Source organism: Perna viridis, chromosome 13, assembly GCF_037379345.1.
Source record: "Perna viridis isolate PV_CMFRI_1.1 ecotype Kerala chromosome 13, ASM3737934v1, whole genome shotgun sequence".
In the NCBI taxonomy this organism is placed as follows: domain Eukaryota; kingdom Metazoa; phylum Mollusca; class Bivalvia; order Mytilida; family Mytilidae; genus Perna; species Perna viridis.
This window is the reverse complement of record NC_142457.1, coordinates 26,734,905-26,748,349: the sequence shown is the minus strand read 5'-3', so window position 1 is coordinate 26,748,349 and position 13,445 is coordinate 26,734,905. Positions and strand designations below refer to the sequence as shown.

At 32.4% G+C, this 13,445-nt stretch overlaps 1 protein-coding gene and 1 long non-coding RNA gene across 2 annotated transcripts in view; one reads left to right on the top strand and one right to left on the bottom strand.

Annotated features, from left to right (window-relative positions):
- Positions 1-13,445, top strand: part of LOC148600139 (scavenger receptor cysteine-rich type 1 protein M130-like) — a 51,214-nt gene that overhangs the window by 30,513 nt on the left and 7,256 nt on the right. The window contains exons 19-25 of the mRNA XM_088556979.1: positions 151-341; positions 2,213-2,366; positions 5,345-5,529; positions 5,760-5,910; positions 7,080-7,255; positions 12,293-12,469; positions 13,188-13,322. Of these exons, the coding sequence (XP_088413105.1) occupies positions 151-341; positions 2,213-2,366; positions 5,345-5,529; positions 5,760-5,910; positions 7,080-7,255; positions 12,293-12,469; positions 13,188-13,322 (1,169 nt within the window). The remainder of the gene's footprint in view (positions 1-150; positions 342-2,212; positions 2,367-5,344; positions 5,530-5,759; positions 5,911-7,079; positions 7,256-12,292; positions 12,470-13,187; positions 13,323-13,445) is intronic.
- LOC148600140 (uncharacterized) lies at positions 1,406-6,297 on the bottom strand. Its single transcript, XR_015917578.1, has 3 exons — positions 6,251-6,297; positions 2,983-3,084; positions 1,406-1,542 (listed from the first exon to the last, which is right to left on the bottom strand). It is a non-coding gene; the product is annotated as an uncharacterized LOC148600140 (long non-coding RNA).

Here is a 13,445-nt window from a genome sequence, read left to right as displayed (position 1 = left end):
ATTATAGGAAAGATATTTGGCATGTTAAAAACAAATTTGGACACATAGCCCTCTTGGATATAAGTAAAGATAAACTTCATTTGAGTTACGTGCTTATTAACAAAGGCGTTAATGCAACGATAATTCTACCCTAAATATGTTTTTTTTCAGAACAAAGTATGCTTCTTTTTACACACCAAAGATCAAAAATGGGCATATGTGGTACAGTAAAGTGATTTGTAATGGTTCTGAATCAAATCTTAGTGAATGCTCATATTCCCGCTGGGGTACGAGAAGATGCGGATACGGTTTACACGATGATATTGAAGACGTAGGCGTAAGCTGTTTTAATGGAACAGAAGGTAATAAAATTAAAATATGACCAATTATTGGCTTTAGGTGGGAGAGAAGCAATCACGTTTGTTGAAGTAAGAATATTTTCATCTGTTGGAATCGGAAATGGCAGTATTCGAAATGTGTGAAAAGTAATTTGATTTTCCGAATATTTGGTTTATTAACAGTCGCACAGTTTCGGATTTGAATTTAATATAGAATTTTATCATAATCAGCAACAGAGAGAGTTTTGTTTGAAATTTTTTCCATTACATGATATTTTGTTTATGTGGTTACTTTTTTTCTGTATATCAAAGTTTTAATGGCTAGCGATGTAACGTTTCGCTAGAATTTTGGTTCCCTGATGACTCTTATTGATACGCTTATGGAATTCTCAAAAACACGAAATAATTTTATTAAATGGTAATCTCTGTTTGTTTTCCCTTGGTCTTGTTGATGGGTGTATGCGTATGCGTATAAAATTTTCGTATAACAATGCTGACTTTTGCAAGAATGCAATCAAGGGACTTTAGCGGAAACCCAAAGAATGCATTTCGGGGCATGGAAGAACGACAACTACAACAGAGAACATAAAATAACCAAAATAATACATAAAAGAAAATGAGCAACTCAACTAAAAACTGGGGGCACGGAGTAGGTTAAGTGTAGGTTAAGATATTAGCCTGACTTCAGAGTGTCTGTTGTATCCGTCATCTCATATTCTTTGTGGTTGATGCGAAGTATCAAATCCCCGAAACTAGGATTGTTTACGGATAATACGTTATATTAATGGATCTAGTTCAACGATGTGCCTTCTTTTAGATCAGATTAGCTATAAAGTAGTTTCATAAGAGTGTAGGAATAGGTCAAGTAAACGTCTTACAGTAAGGGCTCTGGAACAGAGTTATGTTTCAATAAGATTGAAGTCATCACTACTGAAGTTCTTTGGTCATCATGAACAGTGAATCCATGTTATTTTTTCTTATTGCATGTTCTTTGTTGCCTGTGTCTACTTTCTTTATTCCTGTCTTTATCTTTGATTATATTGTTCTTATTTTCGCTAGAATCTTCCATCTTACTTATCTATCATTAATGACTGTACGCTACATTTTGACTATCGTACGCTGTATATCGAAACGTATTTTGCTTTAATACATACAATGATCTGGGTCCATATAAAACTGATGATATCCGTATAAAATCACATTCGTGTTCACTAAGTGTCAACCTCTGTAAAAGTCAGAAAGTTAGTGAAATATATTATAAAGTAACCCGTCTCGATCTTATAAGCGAAGCTCCACTCTATTTTGTTAGGGGTGTTTGTATTTTTTTTTTAAACGACTTGTCTTTTACTCAGACCTATTTGAAAATATATATTTTGATCTTGAAGGTGGGAAGATATGTGCACTCTTAACATGCTGAAATCAAATATTTTGATTCTGTAGAAATTTTAAAATCTCTCACCCGATATAAAATAGTCGCCCCTTTCCATAAACACTATTAGGAAAAAAGTAAATGCGTAGGGTGTGGTGGCAATAAGCCATGAACAAGGCCTAAAATATCTACTTTGTTGTAATAACATAAATGTTGTTCATTACATAGTAAAATATACAAATATTGACAGTTAATATTGTGTGGCATTATTTCATAGTGATGACATCATAATGGTGCCACAATTTTACGTCATTTAGTCAAAACTACTTAAAATTTCATTGTTTTGTTGGACATATTTACATCCATAATACTATGTCCACACCCAAGAAACAACTGTATATTTTCATATGTGATCTTGTAATGTACCAACTGCAACATGTGCATCGGAACAGATAAAACATCTATCATGTATGCGTTATTGGTTCTAGAGGTTAACAAATGATTTTTTTTAAATGCCATTTTACAGTTGAATTACGGATAATTCCGGATTTAAAAACAATTTCATCGAACACTGTTTCCGGTCGACTTGAAATGAAGTACAATGGAGTCTGGGGAACAGTTTGTAAAAGAGGGTTTGACAAAGAAGCTGCTAAAGTTGCATGCCGGCAACTTGGGATAGTGTAAGTCATATATTGAAATAACAAACGAAATGGACGCGGATAAAAACATGAGATATTAAATATTTGTTTTAGTACAAAACGCTCGAAAAAAATGTGTGGTACCACGAGCAGTTTATTTAGGAGTAAAAACAAAATGGTTGAAAAGAAAACTGTATTAGAGTGTTGTTAGAGAAAACTATAATTACGCAATGTCCTTCTGATTATCTTTTATTCCACTTGTTTTTGCGACAATGACGAAGCCAAGAGAAACTCTTACAATGAGTTAATGTTCCTAAGTACAATAGGGTATGTAAATCTCGTCACGTGACTCCGTGATGTCATGAGAATGGGTCATCATTTCCCATTCAAATGCATACAGATTCGTCATTAGCATATCATTGAGTTCAATGTTAAAAGCAAAATATCTCTTTATGAGAAATATACTGATACAAAATGACATATAACTAGTTCTACTGAATAAAAATGTTAAGAAAAGCATAGAAATAGAAGATTTTGCATAGTGATACAGCATTTTCATTTCCCGAAAGTGAACAATAAAATGCAGACCGGCTTCGGATTTCAATACGTTCTACATCTAAATTTCCGGACGGGAAACTGAAACTAGAACGAGACTTACTTACAGCTTTTGTCGTTGTCCGATCTTGTACATTGAACAACCTGCTATAACTCCCTGTTTACATTTTACAGTGCAACATTCTTCGAGGAACGGTTCTGTCATCTGATTGTATGATAAAAATAGCTCATATGAATAAATAAATTTTACAGACTACCGTTGTAAATTCGTTTAAAATGCAAACATCAGTGTTCTTGTACAATTAAAAGGAAAAACTGTTTTCAGGAATTTATACGAATGCAAAATAATTGTCATCAGACATTCTATCATTGTACACTGTTTAATTTGCAAAATAAGTAAATTCAACCAATTATATGTGAAAGTATTTTCCTAAAACTAAATACAAAGTGTTACCAATGGTCTATATACAACAGCTATGGACATTTTTAATATGAATATTCCTTTCCTTTCATATTTCGAACAATTAGACGGTATCGTATAAGTCTTAAATACTTTATTATCTACAACTTTGGTATATTTTACCCCAACTTTAGAAATTACAATATCTTAATATTGGCATTTCTTTGAAAACATGTTCCTAAAGAACAATGAATGATTAAAGTTCACATCAATATTATCAAAGATGTAATATTTTCTTTTTTTAAACAATTAAGGCAGTAGGGCATCAGTTGGAATCGCTAAACTAATTTAAAATAGAGTATTTTTACAAAATAGTAATAAAAATTGGATATTTTTATCTTTAAACAAGTTAATAGGTGTATACAATGATCTATATACAATAAATATGGAATTCTTTTCCTTAGAGCATTACTTTTCCTTAATATACAGAGCAATTAAACTGTATTGCATAAGACTGAATTAACTATAAATATGGCAAATTTTACTTTAGCTTCCTGACATTGCTATAGTTGTATATTTGCGACCATTACAAATATTTTTGCAATGAACCTTGAATAGTAAAAATACTCATTTTCCATACAACAAATGTTATGTGCTCTCTTTTTTTACTATTATGATATAGCACAGAGAATGACTACATAATTTTATAATATAGTTTATTTTACAGATACATATTCTGATATTTTTAACAATCCTTGAAAAATAAATTAATATTACTTTCGTTTCACGTTCTGAACAATTGGATAGTATCACATAAGTCTCAGATTTTTTTATTACATAAACATTGAGTATATTATTCCAACTTTATCAAGTTATAATATATATTTAGTTTTACTCTTGTTATGTGATTATAAATTGGGAATGATACATGGATAATTGGGCAACTGGGTTGGGAAAAAGGGCAATATCGCATGGAGGATGCATGATAAAAATGGGCATTATATTATAACAAAAATAAAACAATAATCATAACCATTAAACTACATGCACAATGTAAGGAATCAACATGTTGTGATAACTAGTCGTAATCTGTTTACCACAATTTATTATCAGATATTTTGGTAAGGTACATTCTGAACTTTACCCATATGAAAGATGAATACTTTGAAGAAGATTATTCATGCATTGCGCTTCATGCAACGTGTTTCGGGTCGCTTTCGTGTATCGTGTTCTTCGTGTTTATGGGATTGGGAACGTTACAGGTTTCAAGAGGTGTAACTGCTGACGTCCTTTCTTAAAAATATCTTTTCGACTACTTAATACACATGCGTAACTACTTTTATCACAAAAAAAATGGAAGAAGCGTAGTATTGAATGATAGTATGAATTTTCTGGAAATAAATGGATATTAGTTTCGTTTTTTTTTGCAGACGTGAGTGGAAAATCTACTATCCTAAATAAACCGAATTATTGTAATTTTCAGCATAAAAAATGTATCATACATTTCTTAAAATATTCCTTTCGATTGCTATGTCACTTTGAAAAAAGAAATATCAGTTAGTTGTGATCTGTTTTCTGGTCTTTTTCGTGTTGTTTTTAATTTTTAAATATTTATGGCAGTTTCTTTATTTGGTTTATTACTGTTTGTATGATACATTATTGTTCGTATGTTTAGAAATGAGCCACATGCCAAATTAAATGTCATTTTAAGAATACACAATATATATATATATATATATATATATATATATATATAGAAGGGTCTGAAAAATTCCCAACAATGTTAGAACTGTTAAATTTGCGAAGCAAATTTTTGTCGTTCCCTCCGCGGGACTCGAACTCGTACCGCTGTGACATCTATGGCAACACCGCCTGCACTAAGACAACGCCCTAGACCACTCGGCCAGCTAGCTTCGCAAATTTGACAGTTCTAACATCGTTGGGAATTTTTCAGACCCTTCTATAAGTTTACGTTATCTTCCCTGTATCAATTTGATCCGATGGAGCAGTGTAGAGAATAGAGTCGTCACATTCTGAGACGTTGTATATATATATTTTTTTTCAGAGCAGAGCATGCATCCTTCTATACTGCATGGGTGTATCGCAGTAGTCCATTGTGGTTAAGCAATGTTGTTTGTAACGGAACAGAACCAAACTTTAGTGATTGCGACCATTCTGGTAGGGAAAATGATAAGTGCTCAGAACCGGCTGATACTGGAGTTAGCATCAGTTGCTTTAATGGAACAGAAGGTAAAAGAGTCTTAAAAATCACGTGACATAAGCTTCATTGATAGGTTGAATAAAAGTTGAGTGCATTTTAGAAAATTGAATGTTTTCTGTTAACAAACCTATCTACAGTTACGAATAATTGAAAACTAAATTTACAATGGTGAATTTGGTTATAAGAATCTTCCCAGCTACATTACAGTAATATTTATATCATGTGTAATGTGAACATGTAAATGTACTTCTGATTTCAGGAGAAACCAGATTAGCAGACCAAACATTATCTGACGGCTGTAAAGTTAAAGGCAGGCTTGAAGTATATCTGAATGGTATGTGGGGGACAGTGTGTCATTATGGTTTTTCACATAAGGACGCAGCGGTGGTGTGTAGACAGCTCTTTGGAAGGTAGATTATACTGGGCTAATTATTGCACGTAAAGTGAACATGATATAGTTAACAAGGAAAATGTAAAGTAATTTGAGAATGCAATAGTATAATTGTTCATGGGTTTCCAATTTTCATAGTGTTCGTGAGTATGGTATACGACGATATTTTGTTCCCAACGAAAAGACAATGTTTTATACGTTTTTTTATGATACAATTGTCTAATCCACAAATACAACAATCTACTAAAGAATAATAAAAGGGACCATGATTTTAGCGGAAATCAAAAGAATGTAATTCAGGGACAAAGGCCAGACAGGTTAAACAGACAAACACAACAAAGAAGATAAAGTGAGATTACCTTACGAATGAAGACATTTTCACAGTAGTACACTTATGATAGGTTATGTAAAGATAACGACACTTTGGACTTGTATTTGATTTGTGAGTGAATGATTTGATTTTTCTTATCGATACATGTAGGATAAAAAAGTATTTAATCCAATGTTATACATTATTTTTCTTGTTTAGAAAGGTTAGAAAAGGAAAGTATTCCGTAGTTCTTGTGGTATACATATCTTGCAATATCCGACAGCATTGTAGGAAAAACTATTTCTCCGATAATTTAAGGAGGTAGACTTAGGCTAAGGGACGTAATTCCGGTTTGTATCTTATTCAATTTCACTAAAGTCTTTCAAGCTTTCATTAGAAACAGAATTAAAATCAATCCAAGTTACTTTGTTGCTTACATGAAATTGATGTAAAATGCTGAATACAAACGTTCCAATGATTTATAAGAGTTGTGTCTCTTACCTTCGGTCTACCTCCTTAAGAGGCGAAAAATAGGCAAAATTCCTCCAACATGGAAGTCATTATTAATTCATTGGTTTTTTTATATTATACATTACGTTTTTTTCATTTACTAATCATTTAGTGCTAAACAAATATTTAATAATCGAAAATCAGAAATTACTTAATGACCAACAACGTGAGTGACAAAAGTAAAGTAATATGCCCAAATTCAAAACATAGTCTCTGTTCATTATGAAAGAACATGATAAAACAAGGCAATGTTTGTTATTCATTACTAGAAACATGTAAAAGAAGGCAAGATATTCTTTCATTTTATTGTTTTAAACTGAGAATTTATTGTGTGCTGACATGTTACCATTTTTTTTCTAAATTGTTAGTAACAGTGGCGCCTCGATATACGTAGCAGGTGGTGGGTCTGGTCCAATCTGGTTAGAGAAAGTAGGCTGCGATGGTACAGAGAACTCATTCATGGCGTGCAAACACACTCAATGGGGAAGGGATGGTCCCGATTGCGAAAATGATGACGATGTGGGTGTCATTTGTACTATAGAAGGTATGTTAGGAGGTGTCCCGATCTGTTCAACTAAAGAAATTTGAATAGAATTTTAACTCTAATCAACCAAGAGTTGTCTCCTTTATCTCAGGTCAACATACACTATTTAAATATTGTTTTAAAACAATACAACAGTATTAACATTATATAAGATAACAAAAATAGAGTTAATAGTACGTTACTAATCAGAAAAATTCAAAACGCCTCGTGAAGATGCATAAAAACAATTTTGGGATTTCAATAATTATACTGGGGTACCCCAATCCGTTAGTCAAAATGTTATTCTTTCGATCTAACCATACGTAGGCAAATGTTAAACGAAATAATTTCCATTTACAAAATGAGTCAGAGAAACCAGATTTGCTTTGTCACTTAATGTATGTTCGTAATTCAAGGCAAACATTTATTCTCTTAAACTGTTTTGTATAAATTCACGTGATGGATTGAAAAAAAAATATTTACCTGTGATCCAAAGATATTCGACACATCTTCCCGTTAAATGCACACACGTCAGTACTGCTTTTAGAAGCGTATGAATTATTATTCAATATTTGATATTAATAATTATCTGAGTTGCAACGTATTACTCTTCGTCGATATTTGAATACAAAGTCATACTCGAAAATATAGGCTAACAGAAATTATTTGTGGCATGTTACATATACATGTTTTGAGCTGGGACCAAGAAATTGATTTGATCGTATAGTTCTAATTTAGACATACATATATACTATATTAAAGTGTTGAGTCCCGGTAAAATTTTCTTAACAAGTTTTCCGTGGTCAGGGTTTTGTATTACCAATTATGGGTATAGTGAATATGTCAAAGAGATAACAACCCCATCGGGACGAAAATGTCTGGTCAATTTAACTCATTGGTCTTCAATGAACACAAGGAGTTCTCTATCAGTAATTATATTCCTTTACGTACATCCACGTATGATACCCAACCTTCCAATAAATTTTCGAGGTTTAGGGAGAGTGGCATTTACAAGGTTTTAACGAGAAAAACCCCTTGAATTGGATTATCTCCTATTGGAGACCTCTGATAGGAATTATATATTCCTTTATACACAACTACCTTGATACTTAACATTAATATTCCTATTATAGTTTCATCAAAATCACTTGAGCGGTTTAAGACCAATTGAGCTCACGAGGTATTACAATGTAAATCCTTGACTTAGATTATCTTCCCTTTGAGTCCACTAAAAGTAATTATATTCCTTCCTGTACATCTACACATGACACACAAGCGTCCCATTAATGTTCAAAACAAATTCCCTAACTGAAATGCCTGCTCCAGACTATTTTAAACTTACAAAAAGTCATGGCCCCATCGTATGTAAAATCAATCCCAATTCGTGAGTCCCTGCGCTAAGGACTTATACTGTTTTGATAATTCCAATCTTTAATTTCTCATATAAAAAATACTAAAAAACTTCTCAATAAAACATCAAATAGAAAAATGATTTTCAACGACACTTAGTCTATATCAGTACTACATGTATCTAGGAATATGAATTTCAAATGTACTTTTGTCATAATATATATAAGAAAATTATAAAAATGCTAACGACAGTCTTAATTCCGGATCGTAATCAGCTTGATGTATCTTCTTTTATCTTTAATTTTTATCAGCTTCAACCCATGATACTTGCATTATTTCTTATCTATATAAAATAGTAAATATATATGTTTCCACTGTTGAATATAGTGTTAAATGCAGTATTTTTGTTTTGAAATTAAGACACGTCATAGTGTTTAATTTGTATGGTTTAAAAAATACATAGTACATGTACATGTCCAGAATTTCAAATGTGTATTGTTAAAACTTAAGAAATAATCACTAATACCCAAAATACAACGTTTGTTTATTTAACGTTATGCATGTGTTGAACTGAACTAAAGTACTGTTTCAGAATAAATTATAATCTTCACACTTTGTGTAACATACCTGCTATGGTTAGCTACCAAGTTTGCATAAAGATAAGCAAGTGGCTGGTTCTAAAACAAATGATAATACTAACTGAGTTTGATTATCTCCCATTGGACGCATTAATCCAAATATAATGGGGAAAATTTCATCAAGATTATTTGAAGATGTTTAAGAGGGAGCTGTAGTGGAATATTTAAAGTGTAATAAGATTGAAAAGCATGTTGGAGAGTGAGCTAAAAAAAGCATTGTTAAAAAATCAACAAGTTCAATCTGTATGTACGATTGCATTTGAATTGGATAAGACTTAATCATTGTAGATTCTTCGATTTAATGCATACACGCGTTTTGTGTAACAAGAAATACTGAATGGTTCTAGTTGAATTAAGCAACTGAGTAATCAAAAATATAAATAATTATTTTGTCTCAATTGCATTTACATGTATATACATATGTATACTAAAACAATCTCTTCTATTTTACTTTTTTCTAGTGTTTGGTTATATTTCATCAGACATAGTATATTGTATACAATTTTGCAAGAAAACTTTATATGGCACTGACCTTTTACATGTTTTTGTCTTGGGTATCCTTTCGTATATCCTCTTTAGCCTTGCATGAGCATTATAAAGCTCCTCCAAATTAAAATTACACTAACTAGGGTTCAATTTAAAATAAGATATCTTTCTGATTCTGTAATATACAGCAATAAAATGCTTTGCAGAGTACAGCTTGACACGACTTCAGATGTCAACCAGTTGGGACGCGCATGAACACGTCATCATACTTAAAACAGCTTTGAATCTCGAGTATAGTTATATATTTTACACAAGATTAAAATTCAACCAGAAAGGAATTGGTCTCTTTTTGACCGTTATTCCTAAAGGTTTCCAGTCAAAACCAGGAAAATCAGTTCAAAACTTCCTGGTAGGATATGGCAACTTGTGGTACAATTTCAAAGCATTCTATAAATATGACCTTGAGCTGATAAGTTCATTCCGATGGTTTTGTTGTCTCTTTGATACATTCGCCATCCCCATTCTCGTTATTGTTGTTTTCAAGTAATCTTCCAAGAATCAGCAAGAAATACTTGTTTCTGGTTCCTTTTTTGGTGCCTTATTCTTACTAGGCTCAAGTCACAGTTCCCAAAATCACCCCCATTCTCCTTTTCGAAATATAGCACCTTGTAGTAAAATGCAAATGAGATCCATTTACTGCATTAATAACAATGATTAAGATATGGTTATGAATGTGTTGACACCCGATTTTAACTTCAGTGTAGTATAAGGGAAGTAACTACTATTCAATTTTTCAGTCTTCACAAGACTTGTCACGATCTGAAAGTATCTTACAACAAAAATGTCATGCAATAATATTTGATCCTTAAATGTCTAAACCGATCTAAACCTATATTGAGTCACCGATCTTGTTCGTTTTGACAAGGCTGGACACGTCTTACATGTGATGAACAAAAAAACTAGAAACTAATATGGTATATACATTTGGACTGAAATTGATCTGAATAGCTAACACAGTCTTAACGGGACTTTGTTCAAATATTTCAGTATGTTTAAGTCGATACCAGATTGTGTTTAGATTTAAAGGCGTGTAAGACAGAATACAAAATACTGGTGTATATAATTTATCGCCATCGATATTTTTAGGTATTCTGTGTATGTCTGAGGAGTATGTTCTCTCATGCAATTTTACAGTAGTTGTTTTGACAGCCAGATCGTCTGAATATAGCTGAAATATTGCTGCTCTGACGTTAAACCCCAATAAACAAACAAACAATTGACAGCCAGATTATCATTTTAAGGCATTCGTTATAAAAGCTGGGGAGTTTGTTGATTGATCTTTCAGTCATGCAATCATTCTCAAAACTTATAACGGTAATAATTCTAATGATCAGCGCTATATATGACATTATTTAGTAAAAATTCGTACTGAGATCCCCTCCCTACCTTTAAAAAAGAAATTCAGTTCTTGTTTAAAAAACAAAAACAACATTATAACATGTTTTGAATTATAATCAAACCATCATTTCATATATAAAGACAGAAACATCACCTTTTGAGGTTATTGACAAAGGGATTCATTGATGGCTAAGACTAAATTTGATTTATAATTTAATAGTAACTTGTTAGGTCAACTTCGATTACATATTTTGATTTTTGATATATTATATCGTTAACGCCGTTCTGAAAACAGGGCGATCTTATTAACATTTTGTTATACAGGCAATCTGTGATTCAAAGTTATTGACACAGTAATGAATTATTGACACAGTAATGAATTATTGACACAGTAATGAATTAATGTCACACAGAATGTTACACAGAATGTCATATTGATTATAAGTGTAAAAACTCGATAAGGTAAAAGAAGACGGTGTATTGACATTTGTAGATCTCTTTTTTGTCACTGGGCTTAATAATGATCAAAAGAAAAAAGAAATATACGTACAATATAAGCAAGAAAAATGTTTTAAGTTTGTGGAATGATTCTTATTACAAAAACACTAATTATCTAACTTATAAATTATAAACTGTTTGACATGTTTTGACTTTACATTGACACCTTTTGGCAACTTAACATCACTTACACATTTTTTTGCAAGTATATGGGGTCTTCCCTCTATCGTGATTGACTCTCAACTGTGTGTACACATTTTTGTTCAGTTTTTGACGCATCGATTTCCGTTTGTCAGACATTTTTATTCATCGCTAACTCTAGACTTTAGTTTTATTTGCCTTATCTATATACTATTCCTTCTTTCATATTTTCACCTCACCGCAAATGGAAACGCAAATACAAATGCAAAAAAAATGTATTTTATTCTATAATAACATTGCATTTTGTAAACTTTTGACCTTCCCTAAAATAGTGATAAGAACGACAGAATACCGTTTTGACCAAGCGACAGATCAAACAAGTGTATTTTTCTACAACAACAAGAAGTTATTTTGTCAAGTGCACGTTGACATCAATTATTCTAACCAGAATTGCATTACTTTAATTGATAAAAGTGAGCACAAATAAAACGCATTTTTCTACTAATTAAAAATTATAATGTTTTGAACAACTTTCGATATTTTTCAGTAAATGGTAATTGGAGTCTGTGGTCTGATTGGAACAGGTGTAGTGTGTCATGTGGCTTAGGATATAAAACAAGACAAAGATCCTGTGACAACCCTGCTCCTACATGTAATGGAATGTATTGTACCGGGAACTCCACTGATATAAAAAACTGTCAGGAATCCCATTGCTCGGTGGCGGGTTAGATTTTTAAGTTATGTCACAATATCAATTTATGCTGTATTATATAAGCATTGCTGAAGTAATGCTGAAAGAGTAATGAAGGGTACCAAGGTTATAGCGGTCATCAAAGGAATGCAATCCAGGGACAAAGACCAGACATGGAAGACAGACATACACAACAAAGAACATAAAGTAACTAAAATCATACATACAAAGTAACAAAGCCAAATGAGTAACTCGGGCTCCACTAAAAACTGGGAGCATGGACCAGGTGTACCGGTAGGGTAAGCGTCCTCTGCTTTTCTAGAAACACCCGCCGAGTTGCTCATAAAAAGTCAAATCCGGGGTAGACAAACGAGGAAAGGAAAACTATGACCCGTTGAAAAGAGGGATTGAATTTGCGGGTCAGGGCAACACAATCGTGTCAAACACTGTTAAAATTCATATCCGTTATAACGGTTTTACCTGCGGTGGTTCAAAAAGGAGATGAAGAATTTCTAACTTCTAAAATGCACGAAAACAGAATTAATAATTTTAAGTCAGCGATGCATAGAAACGTACACTACTTGTTTAGGGAAAGGCTGTTTTATTCTTGTTTCACTTCAACAATTTCAAATAAAAACAAGATCGATCAAAATGTTGAACATCGTTACATGTAGGAATTTGTATTTAAGGTTTCAAGTTTTAATGGTGGGAATAATAGTATTGCTTGTCTTTTTGCTTTGTTCTTTTTTAGAATCGGATTCTCAATCTGATATAGAAATAGTCAAAGCTTTATTACCTACAGTGTTAGTATTCGCGGCAGCAGGATTCATCTTCCTGGTGGCAATCATCTTTATCATTGGATTTTTAGTCTGCAGGTATATACAAGGTACGTATTCTTCAAACACTAGCTTTATGGCTATGAATCAACCTTCCCATACTATGTATTACGTAAATGTCGTGAATGCATCACATAATACCCAGACAGCCCACGTCGTTTGGCCCGCGTTTG